The 27,428-nt window shown below is 41.1% G+C and overlaps 2 protein-coding genes across 2 annotated transcripts; one reads left to right on the top strand and one right to left on the bottom strand.

The window, feature by feature from the left end:
* The first annotated feature begins 49 nt into the window (after window positions 1-49).
* Window positions 50-10,506, top strand: LOC311499959 (cytochrome P450 3A27-like). Its single transcript, XM_084561107.1, has 13 exons — window positions 50-199; window positions 317-410; window positions 551-600; window positions 1,314-1,413; window positions 2,520-2,636; window positions 3,038-3,123; window positions 3,230-3,372; window positions 3,458-3,582; window positions 4,488-4,572; window positions 5,156-5,316; window positions 5,424-5,650; window positions 6,525-6,687; window positions 6,770-10,506. The coding sequence occupies exons 1-13, from the start codon at window positions 132-134 to the stop codon at window positions 6,842-6,844; spliced, it is 1,494 nt and encodes a 497-aa protein (XP_084417233.1). The 5' UTR covers window positions 50-131; the 3' UTR covers window positions 6,845-10,506.
* Window positions 10,507-10,626: 120 nt separating this feature from the next.
* Window positions 10,627-27,419, bottom strand: desi2 (desumoylating isopeptidase 2). Its single transcript, XM_084562418.1, has 5 exons — window positions 26,613-27,419; window positions 18,347-18,419; window positions 18,045-18,138; window positions 15,315-15,456; window positions 10,627-11,412 (listed from the first exon to the last, which is right to left on the bottom strand). Exons 1-5 carry the CDS (start codon window positions 26,658-26,660, stop codon window positions 11,131-11,133), a joined length of 639 nt encoding a protein of 212 aa, XP_084418544.1. The 5' UTR covers window positions 26,661-27,419; the 3' UTR covers window positions 10,627-11,130.
* Window positions 27,420-27,428: the final 9 nt, after the last annotated feature.

The following is a 27,428-nucleotide window of genomic DNA, read 5'->3' as shown; positions in this document are numbered from 1 at the left end:
TTTTTGACAACTCGCATCCGGTGTCTAGGCTCCTCCTACTGCACAGAGACTTTACCCACTGTTTTTTCAGTCCACTTCCTTATTTCCCAAGTATTTATACTGACCAGCTCTTGCATCGGAGCGAAGCCAAAATGTTTCTCTCTTTATTTTCTCCAACCACCTGGACTTTGCTGGCTCTCTGTTTCACCCTGTTACTACTGTGAGTATTACCCACCTATCTCTGTAATCAACAAAGTACCCCTGGGATGTCAGACTGGTAAGTCTTTTGTTTCCCTACATAATAATAATTGTTATACAAACTGTTTATGTAACATAGGTATGGGACATGGCCATTCAGGGTTTTCAAAAAGCTGGGGATACCCGGACCTAGGCCTCTGCCTTTTATTGGAACAATGCACAACATTAAAAAGGTAAACACACAAATCTCTGAAAGTCATTCAGGATTATATAACTGAGATGAAGAGATGACGGTGTTTTGGTTTTTGGTTAATAAGCTTATCTATGCACTCTGAGTGTACCTGTTACTCATTTTAACTATGATTTCTTGTAGGGAACGAAATTTGAGCGTGAGTGCCATGCCAAGTATGGGAGTGTTTGGAGGTGAGTTATTCTTCATGCACTCAGTTTTGTAAATTACTTCAAGTAAAATGTTGTCAAGTATTATCAGCAAAACGCACAATAATAACAGTTTACTGATAAGTCAGTGTGTGAGCAGTGGAGAGTGGAGTGGAAGTGGTGAAAGTGGGTGGAAGTTTATCAGAGTATCGTGGTCCAAAGATTGAGAACAAGCTCCATTACCGCGTTTCAATGTACAGTTTTAATATGAGAAAATAGAACAGTAACTAGGCTGTACCTGTTTTAGATAAGGTAATCCTTAATTTATCCCTCTGTGGGGAAATTCGTACCGTTGCAGTAGCAGACAGTTTAAAGACTGTAGCACACAGGATATAAAAAGAAGCAATAAAAAAAATCAAAAAATCATATGTCTGATGGAAGAATTGAAGAATTTGCCATATTCAACATCAAGTCTTTGGGATACATAAACATAATATGTTATTGCAGTGTATGTAGTAGATAATTATTTGGAAACATTAAGGTAAAGTACAAGTACCTCTTAAATGTACTTGATATACTTTTATTATTTCAACACAGTTTGTTTGTGTGGCATAGTAATAAAATATTATCTGTGTATCCCAATTTGTAATAATGCAGAAAGAATTAGTGATTAGCTGTGTTAATTGTGAAAACATGTCCTTTTCTACAACATATGGGCTGTAGCTCAAACTTCATTCTGTGATGCTGTTTTTGTTCAGGGTTTTCGACGGACGAATGCCGGTTTTAATGGTGACGGACCCTGAGATTATTAAAACCGTTTTCGTGAAGGAGTGCTACTCAGTGTTCACCAACCGCAGGGTGCGTATGAAAATTCAGCACATCATGACACTGACCAATGAGGTTTCTGTAATGTTACATCATTCATCATATTACGCAACCCTGCAAAGTCCCCTGTAACGCTCAACGTGAGAGGCGGGTCTTGATGAGCAAACACAGGTTTTTTTTTTTGTTGTTTGCAGATAAATAATGATACTGTAACATACTGGAAAGATTTGTTCAGGGATACCGTATTATATCCCCTGGAACAGATCAAGGTCATATGTCTGAAATCTAAATGATGAAACGTTCAAAACAAGCACGTTGGATTTGTTCTTCATATGAAGAGTCACGGCTGAATGGTCTAGAATTACACCAGGCTACACACCCAGCTGGTTTTAGTGAAAACACAAGCTTGACTGACCTGTTGTAAATATTTGTGGCTTTTAAATGTCAGAACAGTTTAGGACATGTCTTTTTAGGATTATTAGCTCTCCTTTTTTTGTAGTGGACTGATAGCTAAACTTAACACACTATCTTGTATTTATGAAGTCATACTGTTGCCATACTGAGAAGCAACGAGACGTCCAACGAGAGCTTATTTGCTTTCTGGAGTCATACCACCTTTAGTCAAAATAAAGCTACGCTACTAAGACTATAAACAAGGGGAAACAGCTAAGCTCTGTGTGAAGGTTAAAAAAACAGTTGCATTTAAAAAAAAAGCTTCTTTTCAAAAATGTATCTTTGAAACGGGTGGTGTACGAGCTTAATTGCGGCACAAAGAGGGATAAAATCACCATGGAGTTTGATTGTTTAATCAGGGAGGCAAACAACACACGGGCAAACAGGAACCAGAAGGGCAATTCATTCTTGGTCAGGAACAAAAGTCTGAGGTGGTTTATGTCACAATGTGATCGCTAGCAGATGTAGCACAGCAGACATGGGTCATCAGGGTGAACAGCAATGGACTTAAAACACAGCTCTAGGGGGAGCCGGTGCTCAAAGAGACAGCGTTGTTGAGGATGTTGTTCCTACTCGTACCTGCCGGGGCCCATCAGCGAGGAAGCCACCGGCTATCCTCAGTGGGACAACGTCTTGACTTCATTTGTCGTACAGTGTAAGAAATGTCGTATTTCCTCTGTTCTCAGGATTTTGCCTTTAATGGCGGACCTCTTGATGATGCAATTACAGCAGTGAAAGATGAAAGGTGGAAACGGATTCGGAGCACAGTATCTCCATGCTTCACCAGTGGGAGGCTGAAAGAGGTCAGTGTCATATCTGAGTTCGCTCACAACCTCTGCTTGATGTTTCCCATAGACAGAATGGAGACATATGTGGACAAGCAAGCACTTGAATCTTCTTTGAAACATTTCCTGCAGATAACAGGTGGCCATTTGAAAAACCCCATGAAGAAAAGTTTCAGTGCGATTCAAATCTGGGCTTAACCTTTCATTTCTTCTTTTGGAGCCATGACCTTGCTGGTGGTTTTTGGACGAAGCAACCCCAAAACATTACATTTCCAACACCATGCTTCGCAACTGATATGACAATCTTCCCCTGGAAAGCTTTGGCAAAACTAATGCTTGAATTGGCACTAACGATAAACAAATATACATATACAGCACATTATCAATATTACAAACTTCCCTCTTATCTGTTTTTGTAGGTTTTTCCTGTTGTTTCTTGCTATGCGGACCGACTTATTGAAAAACTTGGAAAGACAAATTTGGATGAATCCATCGACGTCAAACAGTACGTTGCCAATGTTACATGCCATCACTTCTTTGCATTGCTTGTCATAAAATAAATAAACATGCTAGAATTGAATTCAATCCCGTCTCGTTTCCACCTCTCATAGGTTTGTGGCACCGTACAGTTTGGACGTGGTGACGAGTGCATCTTTCAGTGTGGAGATAGACTCAATCAACAATCCAGATGACCCAGTTAAAGTTCATCTACAGAAGATTTTTGACTTCAAATTTTGGCCCTTTTTATTAGAAAGTATGTCCTTAGTTTCACCTGCTATATGCAGAGGTCAGTTTAGGACATGCATGTTTTGTTTAGTGACTCTTTGTTGTCCTTTCAGTGATAATTCCCTTCGCTGCTCATCTGCTACGTCTTCTTAAAGTTGAAGTTTTTCCCAGAGTCAGCATAGATTTTTTCTACAGCCTGATGAAGAGATTTAAAGACCAGCATCAGTCCGGGGAATCTGTAAGTAAGACTTTACATTTGTCTCTCTTGGAGAGAATTAGATGAGACGGTCAATGACAAGATAACGCTTAGCTTTGCATAAGCACATGGAAGCAGCCTCGCGTTGTCCAAAAATTTGATTGTGCTTGCTTGTTTAATTCGTACAAAAACTAAATTTTTTTTTTTCAAGGGGTTATGTCCCAAACGAGTTCTTGGCAGTGCACAGTAACTTCTTTCACTTCCAAAATCTTTGTTTTTTCAACTCAAACCATTCCTTGAACGTTTTGCTTTATTGTTGCAAATTAGGTGTAAGAAGATCACACACTGTGTCTACCTGTGGTCAATTAGCTCAGCTTAGTTAGCATAAAAATAGGGAAACAGTTAGACTTGCTCTATCCAAAAAACAGTATTTTATCTAATTTGCCAAAAAAAGTAATTTTTATCATCAAATAATTTCACACATTTTGCTAGATTACATTATAAAGTAAAGCGCTACCGAGTCCTTTCATTAATCTTTAGGCCTTGTGTGTGTTCACAGAATCTGTCAAGCACACTCAGGTGTACCAAACATCTGTACTCCTAACTAATTATTACAGAGGCAGGTATCAAAATATAATATGACTAATTAAGCCTGTTTGCAGTCACCATAAAACTTACTTTCATTTTCAGGTCACAGTTGCGTTGCAGCATGTGACACAACACCGGCTAAGAAACAATACAACATATCAACCGCTCCTACGCGAGTTGCCACTCGTCATTCTTACCCTTTGTACAAACTGAACAAGACAGCACATGTAAATCAGGCAAGCAGTTTGTTTCCAACCTTTGTGCTAAGCTAAGCTAACCTTGGTCCTAGCTTTACAGTGTATTTAAAAGGCAGGAAGCAATCCGTGCAGTTTGTGTGACTGTTCTCTGTGTGGACCTAGAGTCGCTCAGACTTCCTGCAGGTGATGATCCAGAACGAGATACCGGAGGCAGATATAAAGAACGAACACGAACAGCCAAGTAAAGGTATGTTTTCACCCAAGCAGGAATCTGTGAAGGTAACACAAAGAGTTTAAGGCTTTTCTCTCTCTTGTAAGTTTACATTCAAACTGTTCTTCACCTTCAGTGAGCCATTCATGTCAGATGAAATTGAAATGGCTGTCACTCTTCCGCTTAAATGTTTCATCCATGAAAGACCACTCTGCATTATATTTCAGTTTTATTATATTCCTTTTAAATATTCACTCTGAGAGTAGAGGAGAGTTGGTCCGTGCATCATGGGAGGTCCACAAGCAGAGTAGGCCTATAGCGACACTGATGGATGGTTCAGGCTCACAATTTTTCAGAATTTAAAGTTTTAAACTTACAAATTCCTGCGTGTGCCTGCCTTTCATTGGTTGATTGGATATTCTGAACAAAGAGAACATCTATGTGTTTTAGTTTGGGTTCTGAAGATGAACTTTAGGAAACTGTCTTTGGGATTATGTCTCTGCCCCTTTGATACATTTTGAGATTGGTACCAGACACTAATTACACATGAGTGCAATCATTTTGAATAAAATATTTAAATTGACACCCGCTAAGACTTCTTTGTCGTGTTTTTTTGTAGGCTTGACTGAACACGAAATCCTTTCCCAAGCCTTCATCTTTATCTTCGGCGGCTACGAGACAACCAGCGCCACTCTCTCTACCATCCTCCACTGTCTGGCCACAAACCCTGATGCGATGCAGACGTTGCAGGAAGAAATCGATGCCAGGCTGCCGAAAAATGTACAGCAATTCTGCATGTGATTTCTTGCCGCTTGAGACCCAATAGCTGGCAACATATTGATCTTTCTGGTTTTGTGTTCGCCCCCTACTTTATCTTTTTCCTCTAGGCTCCCGTTTCATATGAGGATCTGAGCGGTCTGCACTACCTGGACCAGGTGATTAATGAGGCGATGCGTTTGTATCCCACCGCACCTCGGCTTGAGAGGGTTACCAAAAAAACTGTGCAGGTCCAGGGCATCACCATCCCTGAAGGAACAGTTGTTGGGGTTCCTGTGCACATTTTACACATGGACCCACAATACTGGAGCTCACCTGAACTTTTCAAGCCAGAGAGGTAAATGGACACAGTTATGAGCTTTCAGTCTTTACATTAATTACACGACTTCTGCACAAGAAATCTGGCACGTTGCTCACAAGCAAAGGCATCTTTTGATTTCACACTCAAGTCCCCTCATGTCTTCACACATATTAAAGTGTTAAATATTTCTTTGAAGAGTTACACAGATGCTTCCACTTAAGTTTATATACTGCTTCAGGAAGTATTCAAACCCCTTTGAGCTCTTCATACAGTATTTTAATTTTAAATTAATAAAACTGGCATAGCTAAAGGAAAGGCAACTCGACTTGATTAGTTTCCTTGAAGACGTTTCACCCAAGTGGCCTCTTCAGTTCTACCTGACTGGTGGGGAGTTTAGGTGTTTATTTCTGAACATCTGTAGGTGATGTACACCTGAAACTCACATGACCGGGGTCTGTAAATAAACCAGCAGTCACATGCAACTTAAGAATGTTGTTGTTGTGATTAATTGGGCAGTGCTCATCAGCAACTACAAACTCTCAAAACTCGAGGTGTGAATGGAGGTGGAACTTTTTGGGGAGGGATGCTAAGACTGTCCAACTTCTCTGGAGAGTTTCTCTCCGTTCATTGGTCATTCGAGAACTGCTAATGGTGAGTTAGCTTAATCAGACCAACATCCTCTAATTGGAGGCGACTCTCAGGTCTACATCAACCACAGATATTCCAGATAAAAAAAAAAAACTTTAAACTCCCCAACGGTCATTTAGAACTGAAGAAACCACTTGGTTGAAATGTCCTCAAGTTTGTTTTAGGTTCGTATTGCACATACTATGACCTGGATGATAGGTCTGTATAATAAAAATCTTTCATTGTCGGACAAAGTGAACATGTCTGTGGTCTTTATGTGCAGGTTCAATAAAGATAGCGGGGAGGAGGTGAACCCTTACGTGTACATGCCCTTCGGCCTCGGCCCTCGTAACTGTGTTGGGATGCGCTACGCTATCCTCGTCATGAAGATGGTTATCGTGCGTCTCATGCAGAAGTACAATCTGGAGACATGCAAAGACACTTTGGTAAGAGCAACACTCCTCCGCACGTAGACTGTCAAACTGCTCTGCTGTCATCTCTCATTTTGCATACGTTTCTTTTCCTCAGATCCCGCTGGAGTTTGACTGGAAGTCACAGCCACTTAAGCCCATAAAACTCAAGTTTGTTCCCAGACAAGAGTAGTACAAGAGGGAAGATCTCCAAATATGTCCTACACATTGTTGAGTAATTGGTTCTTCTCTTGTAGCTCTGAGCTAGAATACAAACAAGCACATTTCCCAAAATGAAGAACCATTCTTCTAAATCTGAATTAATGGTTTGCCTCCAGCCCGACATATTCCCCGTGCAGCTGCAAGAAACAGGAGGCTTCATTAATCATTTCTCTGGAACTAATTGCAGCATAAACACTAAACTCGTTTATCAAAACAGTCACAGAACAGGAGGTCCAGATTGTATATTTTCTTTAATTACTTTCAAACAGGGTACAAATGTGTTCGGCTCCACTGAAGTCTCTGAAATCAACTGAAGTCAGTTTGTGTGGGTTTGAGTGGCTGAGGTTTCCTGATCTGCATTCACAGCTCACACAAGTGGTGCAAAAAAAACAAATCATTTTGAGGTTATTTACTGTTAAAATCAAATTAAGAAGAAATGAAGGAATAAAGAGGGATGATAATCCAAAAGTAATCTTTGGTCATTAAAATGATGTCAATCTTAAATGTTATATGAATATAAGGTAACAATTTAGCTGGTGGATAATTAATGTTTGATGATGTATATGTACAGTCATGATTGTGTAACAGCAGGACACCCCCTGAAGCTATGAAGCTTCCAGGAAACCTCAGTAAACAGTACAAATAACAACCAGCAGAGGGGGCTGCCACCAGCAGTGCCACCACATCTGTCTGTCTGTGCATTTTAAAATAAAGTTTATTTACGAAAACATAAGAGACATTTAAATCCTTTCACTCCAAATCGGACAAATTTGCTGGTTTTATGAGAACGGTCTTTTCTGTAACACTGCTTCTGTTTGATTTTTCAGAAAATAATGTTTTTACCAGTAATTGCCACCGTGTCAAAATAAATTATGATAAAATATTCTAAAATTTGCTTGTGAACAAAGAGAAGACATCCAGATGTGGCAAAGATAGTGCTACATTTGTTAGGAATATGCAGAATATCTGTATGTGTGTGAGAAATTTGGCCCAGTTGGCAGCTTGTTGATACTAAACCATTTATAATGTACCAGTCTGCCATAACATTATGAGTGGGTGGGATATATATTAAGCAGCAAGTGAACATTTTATCATCAAAGCTGATGCCAGAAGCAGGAAAAATGAACAAGTGGAAGGATTTGAGGTTTGATAGGGACCAAATTGAAATGGCTAGACAAGTGGGTCAGAGCATCTCCAAAATTGCAGCTCTTGTGAGGTGTGCAGTGGTGAGTATCTATCAAAAGCGGTCCAAGGAAAGAAAAGAAGTGAACCGGTGACATGGCCGTGTGGTGTTCCTCAAACCTTTTGGCTTAGCAATGGTTAAAGGAACACCACAATGGGTTCAAGGTGTTGACTCGGCCTTCCAGTTCTCCAGATTTCATCCAATCAAGCATCTATGGGATGTGTTGGACAAACAAGTCTGATTCATAGAGGTTTCACCTCTCAACTTGCAGGATTTAAAGAACCTGTTGCTAACATCTAGTGGAGTCCATGCCTCGACGGGTCAGGCTTGTTTGGGCAACAAAAGGGGGACCTACATAATGTTAGGAAGGTGGTCATAATGTTATGGCTGAGAGGTACATAAGTGCACACACACATACACATTCACACGTGGGCAGAAAAACAAAAAGCAGCACAAGCCTCAGAAACAAACATACAGGTTGTAAACAAAAGCTCTTTTTTTATCAAAGAGTATAAAAGTGCACTGCCACAGTGCGTTGTTGAAAAGCTCTATGGAGTGACTACTGCATTAGAAATAACAACGACGAGGCATACGTAACATGTGGGATAAAAAAGTTAAAGGATTATATTACAAAGCCTTTTAGAGTCCTGAGTTTATCAAACATAAACAAAACAGACACAAAGGCCAGAGTCTTTATATTGTAGAAATACATTAAGGAATTTAAAAAAAAAAACAAAAAAAACATAAATTCTCCAGGTTCGACTGTCCTCAGACTTCCATCATGTTTTCTACATGTCGATGGCTCTTATTTGGAACAGTACACATTATGCAGCATTATGTTTTGTTGGTAACAGCATATATAGATTCAGAGGAGGTGCTCATCGTGTGGACAAAAATCAGCATTTTCCAATCTTGTCTGAGTAAATGATTCAGTGAGCTCTCCTCGTGTAAAAGAAATGAAAGGTTTAAAACTTAAAAACATGTTTCAGATGCTTCAAATTAGCACCAATGTGCGTCATCCCTAACTAGACACCCATGTGAGGAAAAGGACTGTGCGGAGTGACGGCAGGTCAGTCAGAGAAGAGTTTGCCTTCCTTTGCTTCTTCGTCGGTCACATTTATGTGGATTATCAGCTGACATCATGTACAATCACCTGGATGAGAACTAAATATTTGCTTAAACTTACAAACTGTGAGCTGTCCAGTACATCCAGAGTTTCCTGCTGGTCACTGGACTGAGTACCTTGCATAAAGGCACCTTGGCAGCTGCTACTAGGAAAGAAGTGTCAAAACTCTAAAAGGTACGGACACACCAAACTGACATTAGAGAATAACCGTCAAGACATTGCCTAGCATCTCCTGTGTCTGGGCCAAGAATCTGCACTCGAACACACCGCAAAGACTACCGTTAATGGCCAGATGGCACATGCACATAACTCTCCATACCAGTAGTCTGTATTCATCATTCAAAGGAGGAAACTGAAAGAGCCAGCTAGGAAGATAGGAAGATCTACAAACTGTCGTACAGACGCGGCCTCTCCTTTTTCCAGATGTTGTAAAAATATCAGCTCAGATTACATGAAGATGTAAAACAAAAGAAGCCCCGTGGCCATGGCCACAGATGCTTATCAGCAGCCCGAGACAGGAAAACAGCTGACTGTCAGCTTGGTGTATCACAACCCTAAGTCACTGCCTGCACTACAATCTCGTTCTCAAATTATTTAGTAATGTTTTAAAAGAACAGGTGAAGAAATTATTAGGTTACAGTCTGAATTAATCACGTGGTTTCAATTTGATGAAATTACGTACAGTTATTCTATGATAGGAGGGAGGACCTGAACAGCTCTACAGATTTGACTTTTAGGAACAAAGAGAGAAACTTGGAAAGCAAAGGCTGCCGACAACTGAACCCATCCAAGGCGTCCTAGGGTCCGACACTGGCTCTGGATCAGTTTATTTGTGTCTATGAGGCTGATTGTAGTTACTAGTTTAAGATGATCACAGACCTCCAGCCTGTTGTGGTAAAAAAATAAAAAGGCAGAGGTCACGGTGCACGTACAGCACCTCGAGGCAAAGAGTCCAAAATCCAACTGTTGCTTTCAGGATTTTACCAGCCAAACGTTCAGAGGAAACATTTAACAGCTGCAGATCAAATTCTACCAGCGCTCAGCTTGTGGACATTTGATAGTATAACAATCAAAAGCTTCAGCCAGTTTCACTGTGTTGACCAGCAGAGCAGTGCTTTAACATTCAATTCTGCATAAAAAAAAACTCAGACTAAGTATTCAACATGAAAAGACCCTTCATAGTAGGACGTATTGTCTATTTGGGTAAAATAATGTCTGTCACTTCAACTTTCACCCAAACTATGATTTGTTTTTCCTTTCAGAGTATTTGGTTTTAACACATTTCAAAGGCCCGGAGAGGTAAAGATATAACTTAATAATATAAATATAAAACTTAAAAAATATTCTAATAATGATCTTGTGGTATTTATTCTTCACATATCTATCTCTTCCCCTTTTCACGTGAATAACATGAATAATCACGTGTGGAATCTTGTTCAACCCTTTAAAGTTATATTACTCACCTCCAGACCACTGGAAAACGAGTGACGAGTGACATTAAACCTGTCAAATGGTTATGGCCGTCAAAAACATCTCTGCAGAATTTGGTTTTCACTAGAACAAGGTCAGGATCAGCACCAGTTACTAAGCACTGGTAAAATCTGAAACGCTCTGGTGGGCGAACTTCCGGCAATTTGGCAGGTAAAATAATCAAAGGGAGGATAGTTTGGATTGTGGATGGGAGAAATGTAAATAAGAGTCCTGCCTTAGTCAGCAGCAAGAGTTCCTTTCCCCCTCAAGGAAAAACCGTTCCACTGCTCTGCGTCGTTGTAGAGATTTGGCAGACATTTTTACCCAGAGCAGGCCGCGGGTGAGCGTCTTGCTTGAGGACAGTCTGGCAGGACGTTTGGCCGTGGCTGCACCCATCAGCTGCTGCAAGTATTCTGTTACCTGACTGTGTCTGTAACCGCAAGTCCAGCCCCAAGCTTCCCAGCGGGCCTTGCAGCATCTACCGGCGGGGCTGGTGGCGAGAGTGGCGCGGCAAAGACGATGAGGGGCTGGAGGAGGACGAAGGTGAGCAGGGCGACATGGAGGCCAGGGAGGCTGTGGCCGCGGCGTCCTCTGCTTCCTCCAGCTCTCCTCCTCCTCCGTGGAGCTCCTGGCTCACACTCGACTGTAAGGCAGCGGGGGTCAGCCACTCTTTGGGCAGGCAGCTCTGGAGGAATGGCACGCAGGAGCTGAAGTAGGCCAGGCGGTTGACCCAGCGAGGAATCTCCCTGCCGCACAGGATCTGAGGAGACAGGGGATATGCCGTTAGAGTTAAAGACATAAAAAGAGATTCGTTATTGGTCTTAATTTCTGGAACAGCTGCATTCATTAACTGAGGCTGATGAGTTTTTACTTCAGAGCAGGAAGACATTAGAGGTTGATGCCTTTTCTTATCATATTTCATATATTTTGGTGTTCTGGATACATATTCAGTGTATGTGCTCCTTTTTATTGTGTATTTGTTGCATCGTTAGGAACACTAGAGGAAATCTTTCCTGCCTCAAGCCATCAGTCTGTACAACTCTGTCTGTTACTACATATTTTACACATAGTTGTTTGGTTGTCAGTTAATTTCATTGCAATTTCATTTGTAATATTCATTTTTTATTATTCTTGTAAATAATGTGTATATAATTCCTATTTTATTTGTATTGTTTATCTTAGCTTTTTGTTATATATTATGTATGATATGCTGAGAAGAGCCTGTACATTGCTGCTGCCACAGTGAAATTTCCCAGTTTGGGATTGAACTAACTAACTACTAACTAACACTGTTTCTAATGCCACTACTCTCTTTTACTAACTGCTGCAATAATCTATAACAAAAACAGATTTTTTTTTTTCTGCCACTTCTGCTGTAGAGTTAGCTTTTTCTTACAAAAAGGCACCACCTGCTGGGTGGAGCCATGCTGTACACCCACAACAACCAGTAGAGAATTAATTACATACTGAGACAGACGCCTGTTCTCGTGTCTGTGTTTCGGTGATTTCCAAGACAAGCAGCTCAGTTCCATTGCCAATGTTTAAAGCACATAGAGAAATTTAATACACTTGACTAGTCTAGTGATTTAGCAGAAAGTAGAAATGCTTACAATGGTGTAGGTTAGTTGTGTAGATCCACTGCAGGAGCTTAAGTCTTAATGAATGTTAAAATCAAACATCCAATTTTTGAATTTAATATAATAAATCTTGACTTCTTTTACAAAACCTTCATGACCTACAAATGTTCCTTCTTTCTGAGACAGAAAACAACTAAGTGTACCCGAGTGTGTTGTGGAAGAAATTAATCTGGAACAATGCGTGACTCCAGGGTAAACTAGATTAGATTTCCTGACTTTTCAATGATGGGTTTCTCTCTTAACTCCTGGCTTAACAGACTAGCTTGCCGGCACAGGCAGGGCTAATCATCATCACTCAGCTCCGTCATCACTATTGCGGCATTCCACTCTTCCAAGAAATTCAATGTGTTTTTCCAGTCAAATGGTTTAATTGTGCTTTAGTCAGAGCATTTACTGAATCTGCTGATGCGTCGCTTTTTAAGATGCATGAGGAAACGGCGACATTGGATTTTTTCCGGAACCACAAAAATGTCTCACAAAGCAGCTGGTTTTGTATGTTGGGCACAACACAGGCACCCAACAGATGAGCAGATTGTGCAAGATTATAGTTTCTTTGTGGCGCTACAACAACAATTCTTCCACTTATTCAGAGAGGTTCCGACACTGCAGTTCACACTGCAGTCATGCGCTTTCAGAAAAGCCCCTAAACACTCACAAAACAAGCTTTTAAATCACCAACAAGTGCCGTTTGTGGGAGATAAGCTGGCCTTTGATGGCAAGAATATACTTCCTGACAATAACTGGAGGCAGAGGACAGAGAGAGGAAGCAAGAAAGGGAAGCAAGAAAATATCTTTTTTCAAACCCTGCAGTCCTCCTTAAACGTAAATTTACGGACAACAAGCAGTTATTGTCCTATTTAATTTGTTTTATAAGGTGGTATACAAATAAATGTGTCTCGCTTATTAAGATGTAGTGAACATGTTAGCAAACAGTGGCTTATTAACACATCCAGCAGATATGAAGCTGCTCCGTAGCTCAAACCGTCAAATATTCAATCCTTTTTGCTCAGTTTTTGGTGTCCACAACTCCCCGGAGAAATGCGTCTCTTGTACCAATCTCAAAGAACCACCATCAATGAAGGCTGACTGTGATGTCAACTCTTGCGCTTGAACACACCACAGAGACTACAGCCAACAGCCAGCTGGCCCATACCTGCTGGGATGAAGAGAAACAACCCTTCATCCCAGCAGGTGGCAGTAATCTGTGTTCCTCATTAGAAAGATGAAACAGGAACAATTAGCTGGGAAGCTAATAAGCTAAGAGGAGCTACAAACCGTTGTACAAAGCTGGCTTCTTCTGAATCATGATTATCAGTTGGTCTGTTATTCAAGATGATCATAAAACTATTTGTGTATCTGTATGTTCAGATGAGATTAAGATGAAAAATTAGAAGAGTCGTCTGTGTTTGCCCTTTAAATTTCCTCGTCTTGTTTACTTTTGTCACTTCCATTTCAATTCTGATGCACTAATTCTCTAAGCTTATCAGCCAATCACAGTGATTTCAACATGCAGAATCACGTGAAAAGCCACCAACAGTCACAAACACTAGAGCCACAGATGCTCACAGACAGCGGATTGTGGGCTTGTTGCGTCACGGCCTTAAGACTTGTGGGAGCAGTGTGAATGAACCAAATCATCACTAACTTTACAGGATGTAAAACTAAAACCAAAGGCTCAAAGACGCTACAACATTCTGTAGAGCTGAGCTTAAGGGGAGTGGTGGGTAATGACACATGACGGTACGAGTGATTTATTTTTGAATACCAATAAAAAAAAAAAAAGATAAGATCAAAAAGTCAAGCCTCCCTTGATTTACCGCATTCAATAGCTCAGTTCTCTACCACCACACTGATTCTGTCAACCCCTTTTAATGTCCTGAGATCCCTTTCTGAGGTGCAATGCGTCCAATATATCCTCAGTATATACACATATACACATCAAAGAGATTTAGTTAGACTCTATGGCAGCAGGTGGACTAATTTTCAGTCGTGAAGTACTGCATTCAACTGTCCTTCATTTCCTGTTTGGTTTTGTGCTTTCCTGTCACCTTCCCAGATGAACAACGGTGCACAGATGTGTACACATAATGGACTTGCATAATAAGACCGAACCAGAGTGCTAACAGTGTGTTGATTTGCTTTTCAAAAAGAAGGCTGACATCAAACGTTCTATCTGGATAATCAATTTGTTATGCTTGGTCTTTCAAAGCTACAACATCCATCAACGTGTCCAACCATTTTCTCCTCGCTATCACTTCAACTCAACCTCACGTTTTAATGAGGTTACAGTAAACATGAGCATTGAATCCTAAGGGTAAGACTGCCTCCCAACGGGAATGTGTTTCACTATATTCCTGTAAGAGGTTAGAATTTGTGTATGTGACACCGTTTTGTGTCCATACATGTGGTGATGTACGCACTATAAACTGTATATTTCTCTTTGGGAGCATCTTCACACGTGGTATGTACATACACTATGTGTTTATCATATTTGTGTGTGTATGTGTGTGTGTGTGTTTGCCAGCTGGCTCTGCATGTCTGGGCTTGTATCAGTGTCCTAATCCCCATCTCAGTGCTCGATGCTAGTGTAAGACTCCCTGCTCATTAGTCACACCAGGATAAGCCGATTGAAACCACACACACCCACAAACACACACACACCTACACACAGGCAGTCACACAGGCAGCACTCACACTCAGAATAGGAAAGACAACTCAAGATGAGAGCTACTGTTAGCTGGGAGGCTAAGAAGCTAGGAAGAGATCCAAACCATCGCACAGCTGAAACGAGTAAAGCCTCGTATGTGCCCCTGGTACTTTATTGTTTTATTGAATTTGCTGAAAAGCCAGCAGCAGGGCTCTTAACAGTGCCACCGGTATGACTAGTGCCACAGATGCTCACTGACAACCCGACACCGACAAATGGCCAACCACCGGCTTCGTGTGTCATAGCCAAAAGGTTGAAGCAAGCATTAAGGAAACTAAATGTCAGTCAATGTACCGTCCTCTGAAATTGAATACGTACCTCTGACAGTGCTGAGGAGAAGTGGTTGCAGTTCTTGTGCATGAGGTGGTAGGCGTTGCCTTTGTACTCCTTCCCCATCTCCTCCACAATTCGCTCCACATCCTCCTCTGTAAAGTCTGTGCTGCCCAGGACTATGGCTTCTCTGCAGAGACGAGTGGAAACAACAATGCTATTACTCACAGAGTAGGCTCATGTAAACAAATCTTGTCTTAAGTGGCGCGTGATTTCAGAGACTTTGTGGCATTTATCAGTTTATTCTTCACATTTTTAAATATTTGTGGTACAAGACATTTACTAAGAGCCTGCCTAATTATTAAATAAACCTGGAGCTCACAGACTATGCTGAAATGTATGTCTGTCCACTGGACATTTTACTGGCAAATTTCACCACATTCACTTACAGACTTCAAGAGTTTTTTTTAAGGTTCCTTATGCAGGTGTGTGTCCAGTATACGCACAGATTTATTATATTCTCTCATCTAATACAAAATATTTGGTGTTTTTGTTCAATGATTTTTTAACAGGTGTCAATCATCATCAATCCAGTTGAAATGAGAAATTTATGACAAGTTTTGGCATTTTTGTTTCTTTAATTCGTCAGAGAACACAAGAAAATGCAAAAATATTGTGTTCTTTTCGGGTTTGCCTTTTTACACGTGCAATAAATAATCCTAGCTTCTACTTTGTCATGTAATGATAAAATTGTGCAATGGTTTATCACCCTTAATGACATGGCAGGAGGGCTAAAGCCATATTTTACAGCTACTCCCACTTCTCTCTGTGTCTCTGACTGACGATGAACGCGATTTTGCTCACTTCCTGCATTACTTTGCAGTTTTATAGCATATAGTGAAGTGAAAATGAAATTTGATGAATTCAGTCTGAGACAGTGTTTCATTCGCATGACTAGTCGCAGTGGATGATATGCAGGCATTTGTCCCAGATGATCCATACTTATGGTCTAGTGGCCTGCATGAAGACAGAGAGAGTGTGTGTGTGTGTGTGTGTGTGTGTGTGTCTCGCAGGCAGAGCCCATCTAAAGCCACAGGGCAGATCAACTAGAGCAGAAGTAATACACAGAAGCCCAGTAGCTCTGGGTAGACAGACATGCACCAAATATACAGAACTGAGAGGGTACTCTGCTGTTTCTCTGACTCCAGTTCATCTGCAGTGAACGTGAGACAAAATGGCCATGTGCTACACTCTTGTGAAAGAAATGTCTCGCATTTACAGCTAAATGTTTTTATTTTCAGATCAAAACCACAAATGTCCTCAAACCATACACTGGGTTATACAAGGCTAGGTTTCAAAGGCCTGCAGATCAGGCAGCATGTGAAAGATCCATAAGGTACAGACACACCAAACCAAAATCAAAAGAACTACTAGCAATGAAGGCAGACTGTGATAACTTTTCACACCAGTCAGTAGTGTCAGTAGTCTATACTCGTAGTTTAAAAGGGAAAAACGGGGAAAGCTGGTATTAGCTCGGAGGCTAGGGAACTAGAAAGAGCAACAAAGAGCTGTCCTCTGCTGAACCATGCTGATCAGTTGGTCTATTTATTCTAGAGGATCATGTTGTTGTGGAAATATCTGAACATTCAGATGATAAAAAATGAAAGGGCCTTCTGTGCGCCCTCTTGCCTTTCTTATTTTTGTTACTCATTTTTGTTTTTAATAATTTTCATCCTATTTTTTTCTCCTTTGCAGTCAAATATCAGGCAAATATCTAGCTGACTTGTTCCACCGTTGATTCAGCACTGCAAAAACTAAGATTATAAAAGCTTATCGACAGCCGGGATCCGGCCTTACTGCCGACTTAGAAACACACAGTTGTTAGAAAGCTTTATTGCATTGCAGTATACAAAAGTAAATCTAAATAAACAATTTTGTCCTCAAACTCACAGCATGCATATCACATGAAGAGTGAAGAGAAATTCCACTTTTTTCCACTCCAGTAGTCCTCATTACAGAAGATCACAGTTCACTCACTGACTACACATAGGCCTGTATAGTAAACAAATGAATTATTAATGAACGCAAAAGTGACCGTTCAATGAGGATTATTTAAGCGGTCGTAAGAAATTCAATTTACTGGGGAAATCAGATCGTAACATGGTTGCTTGAATGAATTTTAAGGCTTGAATGAACTTGATGGACTGATGGAGGAGTTTTGAAGTGGGACTGCCATTAATGAGATCAGATACACACTTAACTGGTGTGCAGCTTGGCCCCTAATGCTATCGCAAGCAGGTTGGAAGCACAGACTTTGGTTTGGGGTGTACTTGAAAATAGTTGTTCATAGCTAATTTTCTACCTCTCACATGTGTTTTTTTACCTAGTTTTCCTAACTGTCTGTTGTACACAATTCTCCTGTTGCAGCCTGGTGTTATCATTGTGCACATAATTTATTACCCAGCCTCTCAAACTGAATGACTGGCTCTCTTGCTGAATCACTGACTATTGAGCCAACTGGCTAATACACTGACAGACTTGGGAGTTGCGACCTGACTTAACTACTGACGGTGTGAGTGACTCACGAGTGAAATGACTGGTTGGCTTATTGCCCGGCTGAATGATGGCTATATGACGTTCAAAACCTCCGCCTAACTGCCCGACAGCAACAAACACACACACAGACTGACTGGCTTGTTGCGCGCTGTCTGGGCAGTTGCCGACATGTGCGACAGATCAACATTTAGGCCGCATGCATTTGGAACTTCCCACACTTACTTGAACTTAAAGGTCTCGCCGAGCTCCGTTGCATCACCTGGCGTAATCTCAAAGATCCCTGAGAATGGGTACGGGTGTCCCCCATAGGCAAACTCTAAACACACACAACAAGGGAAAAAAGCGATAATCTATCAAAATAAAAGTCTCTCTTTGATAAACAATACACTAACAGCCAGATATGCTTAGAAGGAACCACAGTGACGTATGTGTGATTTTCTGAGCTATAAAAAAAGGGTGCTTTCTGAAACACGATCTGAACCATCAGATGATGTAGGTGGTGTAATATTTCCGGGTAACCTTACCTCTTCCATAGATCTCAATCCCTGAGTGAAAGACTCCAATGCCCAGAGAGCTGGTGAACTCATTGATCCAGTACTGAAAACAGAAAGAGACAGACACGAAATGAGGAACTGTCTTTGGAGGCGTTCAGTACAGACGTTTTAACATGCCATAAAAGAAAAAAAACATACAGTTACGCCTTCTCAAGAACACTTGAGATATTTTTCACGCTTGGTGCTTTAAGTGATTTGGAGATGAGATTTGGATTCATCCCACTCAGAGAGAAATGACAGGATCAAGCGTTTATATGGGTATTAGGCGCTAATATTTTCCTATTAAATGGATTACCAAAGGTTTACACCAGGACAGAAAATTCCTCTTGATCAGATCAAGAAAGCCTGTTTCCAGTTGGTTACATGAGGAATAGTTGTTCTTACAGGTATACTGTTGATATTATTAGGAGGATACTTGCACAGCGTATCAGTAGAGTCTCGTAAAACGCAGATAAATATACTCACTAACAGAAACTGTTTGTGTTTACACAAGATCTTTCTCATGCAGGCAATAAAAAACAGGCCCATACACTCAAAAAATATCAACACACAAAATCAATAACTGCAGCAGGACTGATCTCTGAAATTAGTATCTGTCTTACATCCTGCGACTACAAGCTGATTGGGCAGGCTGTTGCTAGGCAGAGTTCATCAGCGTGAAAAATATCTGAGAGGACGGAGCAGGGGAACGTGCTGGGGATCTGATGCAACATCTCAGGGTGATGAAAAGTAAGACATTATACAGCAGAGACTAATGCATTGGTTGACATCGCCAATATAGTTGTTAAAATAATATTGTACTGTGTAATGTTCCAGTGTGCACTCTCACACAAGCTGCAAGCGAATGCAAGTGCCAAACCCTTGTCAAATGTTTATCCAAAACTAAGAGCAACATGACATGAAGATATTGCAGATGATCCATTTTGGTGTAAAACAGGTCCAACTGCTCCTTGTTGGAAAAACTGCTATTTGAAGACATGCACAAGTGTATAAATAAAGTGAACTCTTTCCCTTGGAGTCTGGGAAAATTGCTCTACAGTACTGTAAAACAGAGGAACAAAACTAATGCTCAGTGGAACCAGCGATATTTTCAAACCTAAACTAATGAATGAAGCAGTCATAGACAAGTGACAGGAACCAATTCTGATGCTGACTTGGCTATTAGCAGTTCCATAGATGTACAGACAGCTATCAGCAGACCACTATTACACTGAGGAAAACATGACTGGGTCATTTATTCATTCATTCATTCATCTATCTTTTGTAACCGCTTGTCCTGTGAAGGGTCACGGGGGGGCTGGAGCCTATCCAGCCCCCCCCCGAGGCTAACACTCAAATGCACACCTACGGCCAATTTAGAATCACCAATGAACTTAACGAGCATGTCTTTGGACGGTGGGAGGAAGCTGGAGTACCTGAGAGAACATGCAAAACAAGTCTTGAAACTTGCAGCTTCTCAGTTGTGAGGATTTACTGCTTTTCTTTGATAGTTGTAACATTTAGTATAGTACAGTATCTGAGGGCTTTGTTCTGATGGTTAGGACAAAAACACATTTTTAAGACGAAGTTCTTTACACCATTATCCAACAATTTACAGACAACATAACCATCCAATAAATGTAGAAAATAAACAGCAGTTAAGTAATCATTGAAAATAATCAGTTGCTGGAGAACTACCAGCAGTTTGTTAAATTACTTGACAATTAAGAGATTATCCAAATTGTTGGCATTTTCCCAAGTGGGAACAATGGTTGATCACGTTTTTATTTTCCTTCTCCACCATAAATAAAATTACAATACAAATGACATGTTCTAATGAACACTGTAATGCACAGACAGGTTTTCCTCCTTGATGCTCAGGAGATTTCAATGCAGTGAAACACATATGTATCAGCCTGAGAACCACAGCACGCTACTTTAGAACTATTCTAAGACTTCCTGTCTATCGCTATGCAAATACATCGTATGCAGTTGCACACAATCAGAAGTGGCAGATCTGGTGGCCTTTGTCACATCTGCATTGCAAATGATTCCCTCTACACTCACTGTCCAAAAAGTGATGCAGATACTCCTGTCTATTTCTGTTTGCATTACAATTCAGAAGGCTCTTGAACTGTCTCATTTTACTGTTCAGGCCACTGTAAGCTCTTAACTCCATCATGTTCATAATATAAAGAATTCATTTGTAGGTATTCAAGTTAATGTTGCTGTATTGGTTGTAGTAACGCTGGAGAGAAGTGTCACTTTTCCAGCTTCTGTAGAAATTTGACACACAGACTGTGACAGGATAGTTCAGTGAGTTTTGAGCTTTACACAGAGAGAAAGATGATGAATGTGGATGGGTAATGGGTATTTCATAACTAAATATTTATCATTTTTTCTATGCAATACCGACACATTAATGTGACACAGAAGGTTTTCTTGTGCAACATTTCACCCGATTTCTCATTCTGCAGAACATACCTGCTTCCTGACCTACATATGGTTGAAATGTTGCACAAAAAGCTACTGCAAGAGTCAACAAGTGGTTTTATGCTTAGACAGATATGTCCTTTCAGATTCAGATATTTCAAACACACAACGCTACAATATCAACATAACCCAGTTTACCTGGATGGAAACCTGGGTTGGGTGCCTCAGTACAGACAGATTTCGGTCACTCAATTTATCAGGACCATCATTCAGTTCAAAACCTTAATGTAGCACAATATCCCAGTGTGAGTTTCAACATTGCTACCGGCAGGGTTTTTCCACCACAGAGATTTATCACATCAGCTGATCCCCTGTACAGTTATTCTCTGAGCCCAGGAATAACAGCCGCCTGTGTCTACAACAGCTGGCAGCCTTGGCTGCAACAGTCTACTGGTTTTAAAGAGCCTTCCTAGAAACCTAGCAGATGAGCTTTTCTTCACTGCTTCAAATAGAGAGCCTTAGGTGGAGCCTGTCCAGAAAACTGAAGACTCTTAAGACACCACAACAGCATTTAAGCTTCAAAAGAAACCCACAGCTTTCAGATAACCCAAAAGTCTCTGCAACTGACTCTGTACAAAGGGAAACATTAACAGCAGACTCTAAATCCTGATGCCCTGAGAAGCAATTGCAAAAGAAGCTTCTGCACTGGGGGTGAACACATCTACAGGGGATGTGTGGCGGGATATTTTAAGGAAACAAATCTGCAAGAAAATGTAAAATGATTGCATCCCTGTCTGTTTACAAGAGTAACACAGAAAGATAGTACGCTAGTCCTCCTCCTCCTCCTCCTCCTCTTCCCTCTGCAGTGAAATAAGACTCTTATCTTAGCCCTCATTACTTCAAAGCTCGTTACAACCTGCGCCTTGCAGAGCACAGAGAATAAGCTGAGTGTTTATGAATGAATTATAGGCAGACAATGGAAGGAAGGCAGAGACAAAATGATAGATGAATGAGGAGAAGCTGCAGTTAAATGTTCGCTGTCATTTTTCTCTCTATGTACATCTCTGCTTTGAAACTAAAGAGGAAGCAAGAAAACACAAACTGTAGGAAGGAAACTGCTGCCAGCCATAAGCTAAATTCAAGTGAATATTTGTAATAAATATTCACTTGAACAAAAGTAGGGCTGCAGCTATCGATTCTTTTTGTAATCGATTAATCTAGCACTTTATCGAACGATTAATCGATTAATCGGATATATTTTTTTTACGTTTTTAAACAACCAAAACAAATAATACATAACGAAAATTATGTGGCTGTAAAATGATCAAGCATTTGCCTTTTATTTCTCAAAAAACCAGAGAACTCCAACTCCAACATTTGGCTCCAAAACTAAGCCCATTTATTGCAATTTAATACATAATTTCTGGGGTGAGCCTATTTGCTATGGTAACCTAGCAACCTGTGTGTTTGTTTGTGAACGCGTGCTGTACGTGCGTGAGGAACAGCACAGCACGTGCCCCCCTTTAATATAATACTATATATACTATAATAATAATATATATGGGAGTATTTGGCCGCTATTCGCGGAGAATTTAGTAACGTCAATCGGGCCGACCGGGAAAAATCCCGGTCGGCCCGATTGCCACTCCGCCCTGGGCTGTATTGTCTTGCAATTGAACGTGAATAAGTTTACTTAAAAACATCAAAGCTAAACATCATATCTAGTCAAACCGCATCATCACATCGCTACAAATACGGTATGTGATTAAAATCAGCGAACATCAATGTATAGGTTTAGGTTACGTTACCTTGTTTCAGCGACGCTTGGTGAAACAGCATGTGGATGTTTTCTGTTTAGATGCTGGATCATTGAGCTTGTACTGCTGTGGTACGCCAGGTCTACTTTGCAGTATATACACAATAGTGGTGTGCTTCGCATAGGTGCTTCCAAAACAACGGTCCGTGTGGAACAATCAGATCCCTGCGCGTATAGTGTGCGTCATAGGAATTTAACGAGGCTTCGAGGCAGAGTTTTTGCCTCGAGCAATTTTTGTAATCGAGTTAATCGAGTAACTCGACGAATCGTTTCAGCCCTAAACAAAAGACAATTCAATGTTCTGCTAGGAAACATTTGGACCTGGCATTCGTGTGGATGTTACTTAGACGTGTACCACCCACCCCCACCCCATAGCAATGACACTCCTTGACGGCAGCAGCCATCCCCAGCAGGATGAAAACACAGAAACGGTTTAGGAACAACTCAAAAAACATGAAAAACACCACAGGGTGTTGACCTGGCCTCCAAATTCACTAGATCCCAAACTGATCAAGTATCTGTGGGATGATCCACAGAGGCCCCTCCCCTAAACCCATAGGACCCAAAGGACATGACACCCTCAGAAGGCCCATGTCCATTCTCTGATGAGTCACAACTGTTTTGGAGGCACAAGGGACACCTTTACAATATTAGGAAGGTGGTCATAATGTTATGCCTGAAGTGCAAGAAGGAGGTTTTAAAATCAGGGGTGATGCTTACACAAAAATCAGCTTTAGAAAACACTGGGATCTCCCAGATTTTGATGGACATACATAAAATGCTGACAGAAATGCTGACTTCTACATTGTGGAAACCTTTTTAGAAATGCAATGGCTTCAACTATTTTGATGCAATATACCACAGTAGCAAAAGTTTCTGTGGTGTCCCTGAAACACTTCCATCTTAATCCTTTGTGTTCCTGGCCCTAATGTTTCCTTGTAAACATGACTTCTGCATGTCCCTAATTGATTTAGAGCTGCATCTACAGTCTGCAGCCAACACATGTTGGTAACATAGCCAGCTCTGCTGAGTATCTGGAAACATTACACCTAATATCCTAACGCATTCCCTCACACTCGGATGAAGCAGCGCACAGTGCTGGCTGGCTGGCAGGTGGTGTGCAGATAATGCTGTCTCATTAGAGCAGTGTACTAAAGCACTCAGAGCTGGCCAGGAAATCCACTTAGCAGATATGGGAGCGGGACAGCGAGGAGGACCTCACACACGGGGCATTGTGGAAGAAGAAAGGGTGGAGGGGCGGTTGTACTCGTGTCTGCACATACATTCCTGCAAGTCATGTGACACTATTGATCCAAAGATGGAAACGGTGCTTTTCGTCAGTCATTCTGAGTATGTTTATTCAAAGGTGGACAATAGGGAAGGCCATATCACATGCTGTTTAAAATACCTCCATGGTGGCACTAGCTGCTTCTATATGGTGTGACACAGCGGTAGCGATCCCACAGGGTGTAACGCCCACTGTCTTGACTTCTGCCACTATCTCATCTTTGCAGTTTCTTCACTTCCTCTCAGAAAAATGATCAGTCACCAAAACATAAAACTATCTGTTCAGCACTGAATCATAAAACACCGCCTCCTCATTCACTTAAATAAAACCACCATGTTGGTCCAACCAAGCTTTGACACTTGCACATTACAAGAGCTATAACACATTGCATAAAGCATTTAGTTAATTCGTTAATTCGTTTTAAGACGTTTACCTAAGCAGCTGATTAATGTACACAGTGTGAGAGGTACTGATCTCCTCATCTAAATTTTAAGACAAGGAAGCATCAAACTGACATCAAAGACAAAGGCTGACTGTGAAGTCACTTCATCGTTCTATACGTCTTTTCCATTTCTCTTTTTCTTGCACTGGTCTGCTAAGCTGAGCAACCAATCAGACTGATCTCTGGGTCTGACGCAACAAGCAGAATTGGCTGCAAAGCTGCCAACAGGGGCCGCACCGTCAAAACTAGGGCCACAGGCGCTCATCGACAGTTGGCTTGATGTGGCATTTTCAAAAGCATTTCTTTAATGCCTGTCAGTCAAGAGGAGATGACCAATCAGTGTGTTGGTCTGCAAACAATGAGTCGGTCTACAAACTGTTCATCATCCACAAAACCTGATTAGTCAGTAAGCGACTCCATCACCCACTGGAATTGATCCTAAGTGCTCTCCAGAAGTTTGTTAACAGTGGATGGACGCGACGCTTTTGCTCCTCTAGTTCTATATATAGAATATGAGATCAAACATTAACTTTATCAGACAGTACATTTGTTGTATTACAAACATACTTGGATGGATACATGTACAGCATTTACATAGACAGTTATCATGCAGCAAAGTATTCAGGTCTGACTGAACAGCCTAATTAAGACGTCTTTAAAAAGTGCTGGGATGGACGAACTGATCACAGCTATAGTCTGATTGCTTGACAATGCAAATGAACCCACAGTTCCCACAGAAGCACTGCATATACACCACTAAAATGTGCACACTCCATCTGTTTCTATCATACATCCTGTAAGAATGTGAGTGCGCGTGTGTTTGATATGTATGAGTAGCTTCTGTGAGCCTTTGCATGTAAGAGTGTGACGAGGCCCCTGCAGCAGTTCACATGAATGGAAGTGAGACGGAGATAAAAGCTCTTCAGACTTTACAGAGGAGAAACTAATGTGGACGGTGAGTCGAGTGAAAAGCAAGGGGAGGAAGAAAGAGAGCGGAGGAGGGTGGGAGGGGAAAGAGGAAGAAAGGAAAAGGGGAGGGATAGATCAAGAAGAGGAAAATAAGGTAGGAAGGAAGAAAGAGAGGATATAAATGAATGGGATGAGGATGAAAAGATAAACAAAATGCAAAATAATGCGCACTGCTTTACTTTATTCTAGGAGTATGTCACAGATTTCATAAGTCTGTTTAATGACTAGCTCTCTGTGTTAATCCATTTACAACCATGTGACCTAAGGCCTCTGATGATGTATTGACCATGAGCTAAAAGGGAACGTCAGGGAATAAAAGGGAATAAAAGGCCAAAAAATCCCTTCACATTATCTGAATTGAGATTTTACAAGGTGCAGGGACGAGATAACGAGGCAAAAAACAAACAGAAATGAGGAACAAAATCCTGGTGAATCCTGGTTCATGCACATTAACCCAAAGAACAAAAGGCAACTTCCATTTTAAGTGAAATCTGTCCGCCTCAGAGAATCCATATCAATCGATGATTCATCAGCGATCAATCAGCGCCCCTTCCCCACTGACTCACCCTGAGCGGTGACAACACAGTGACTCAAACTCAACCTCTGCTGTGGTGTGTAACAAAGAGTCTTCCAGTGTATTTCCTGTCCATTAGTCAGACTACTTTCACATTCACTCGAGGTTTGCGTTCAGTCTTGTGTAGAGTCCTGTCACAATTCTGTTCAGCATCAACAGCTTCATAAGTCCACTGAAGACAGATTTTGCTCCACTCCTGATATGGATATGAAACTTCTCCTTCAACCCACTCCATTTAACAAACTCAAGTGTATTTTGGTAGCACTGAACTAACATAATTACGGGTTTAACATATATTTCACTGGCAAAAATATTTTGTAATAGCACTTTGTGTCTAGAAAACTTTTAATCAGTTGAGTCACTAAAAAATAAAATCATACTGCCGTGTAAGTTGTTGAATGCATGTTGAATTAGCTGTCCATTGTAAGTTTTGCTAAAAAATCAATGAGAGGGAACTGGTAAACCAGGTGAAAATGGATTAAAATTATTACGGTTTGGTGTTGTGAATATATGCCGAATAGAAGAGTGGTTAATAATTATGTGAAAATAGTGTTAAGCATTTTACTTTTAAGATTGTATTTCTGCTGATAACTAATGAAGCCTTAAAATGCATATTTTTATAATGGAGTTCGGCGTTGCATCCTGGCTTTGTTGACAAATCCACCCTAGGCTGGTTCTTGGATAAAGTAGGGAAAACAAGTAATTATCGCTATTTCTATTTTCTTTTCTACTTACCATATCATAGACGTTTAGGATGATCGGCTCGTTTGCCATCACTGGCATCAGGATTTTCTCCCCCCTACGTCGCTTCTTCTCTGCGGGTCTTCCTCCTCCTTCCTTCGGTGCGAGATCCAAACTCTCGCCCTCCAAAAATAGACCTTCCTCTCCTCTTTATCGCTGGTACTTTTCACGACAGACGATCAGCTTGATAATTCAATTTCACAACCCGGTGTAAAAAACGTCGGGATATTTTTACCGTCCAACATCTGACTGGCTTTGTCCAAACCCCCCTCCCGTCTGCCAAGAGCAGCAGCAGCGGCGGCGGCGGACAGATGAGCCTCTCGCTTGTCAAAACGAACCGACAGGCTAAACCCGTTCGGCTACCGAGGTCGAAGTGAAAAAGCTGACTTTGCGTGGGGAATTATGTCTTCCAGGAGGCGTGTTGGCACGGAAAAAACTAACATTCATTTTCTCAAAACGAAGCAGTCAGTAAAATGTCATAATATTGAAATATAAACTCATAATTTCCTCTGCGGAAAAAAATTACTGCCTACTCTCTTATTAGCAAGCTAACGGTAGCGCTGGACCTCGCAGACAGGATGCGACTGCTGGGAGAATATTGGACGTTGAGGGTGGGTGAGTGTAGCGGAGCGATGAGTCCGCACTCGATTAATCAACCTTAGAGAATTATGGGTACTGTAGTTCATTACCTAAAACGTGCACCAACAGCTTCCTGGTGCTGAAACTAAACCAAAAAGAGGCTACACCATAAGAGTAAATGTATATGGAGACACTTTAAAGTACATTTGACCTGGGTCAGTTTCTTTATGA

The sequence above is a fragment of the Chelon labrosus genome, assembly GCF_963514085.1.
Source record: "Chelon labrosus genome assembly, chromosome: 15".
Lineage (NCBI taxonomy): Eukaryota > Metazoa > Chordata > Actinopteri > Mugiliformes > Mugilidae > Chelon > Chelon labrosus.
This window is presented reverse-complemented; position numbering and strand designations above follow the sequence as displayed.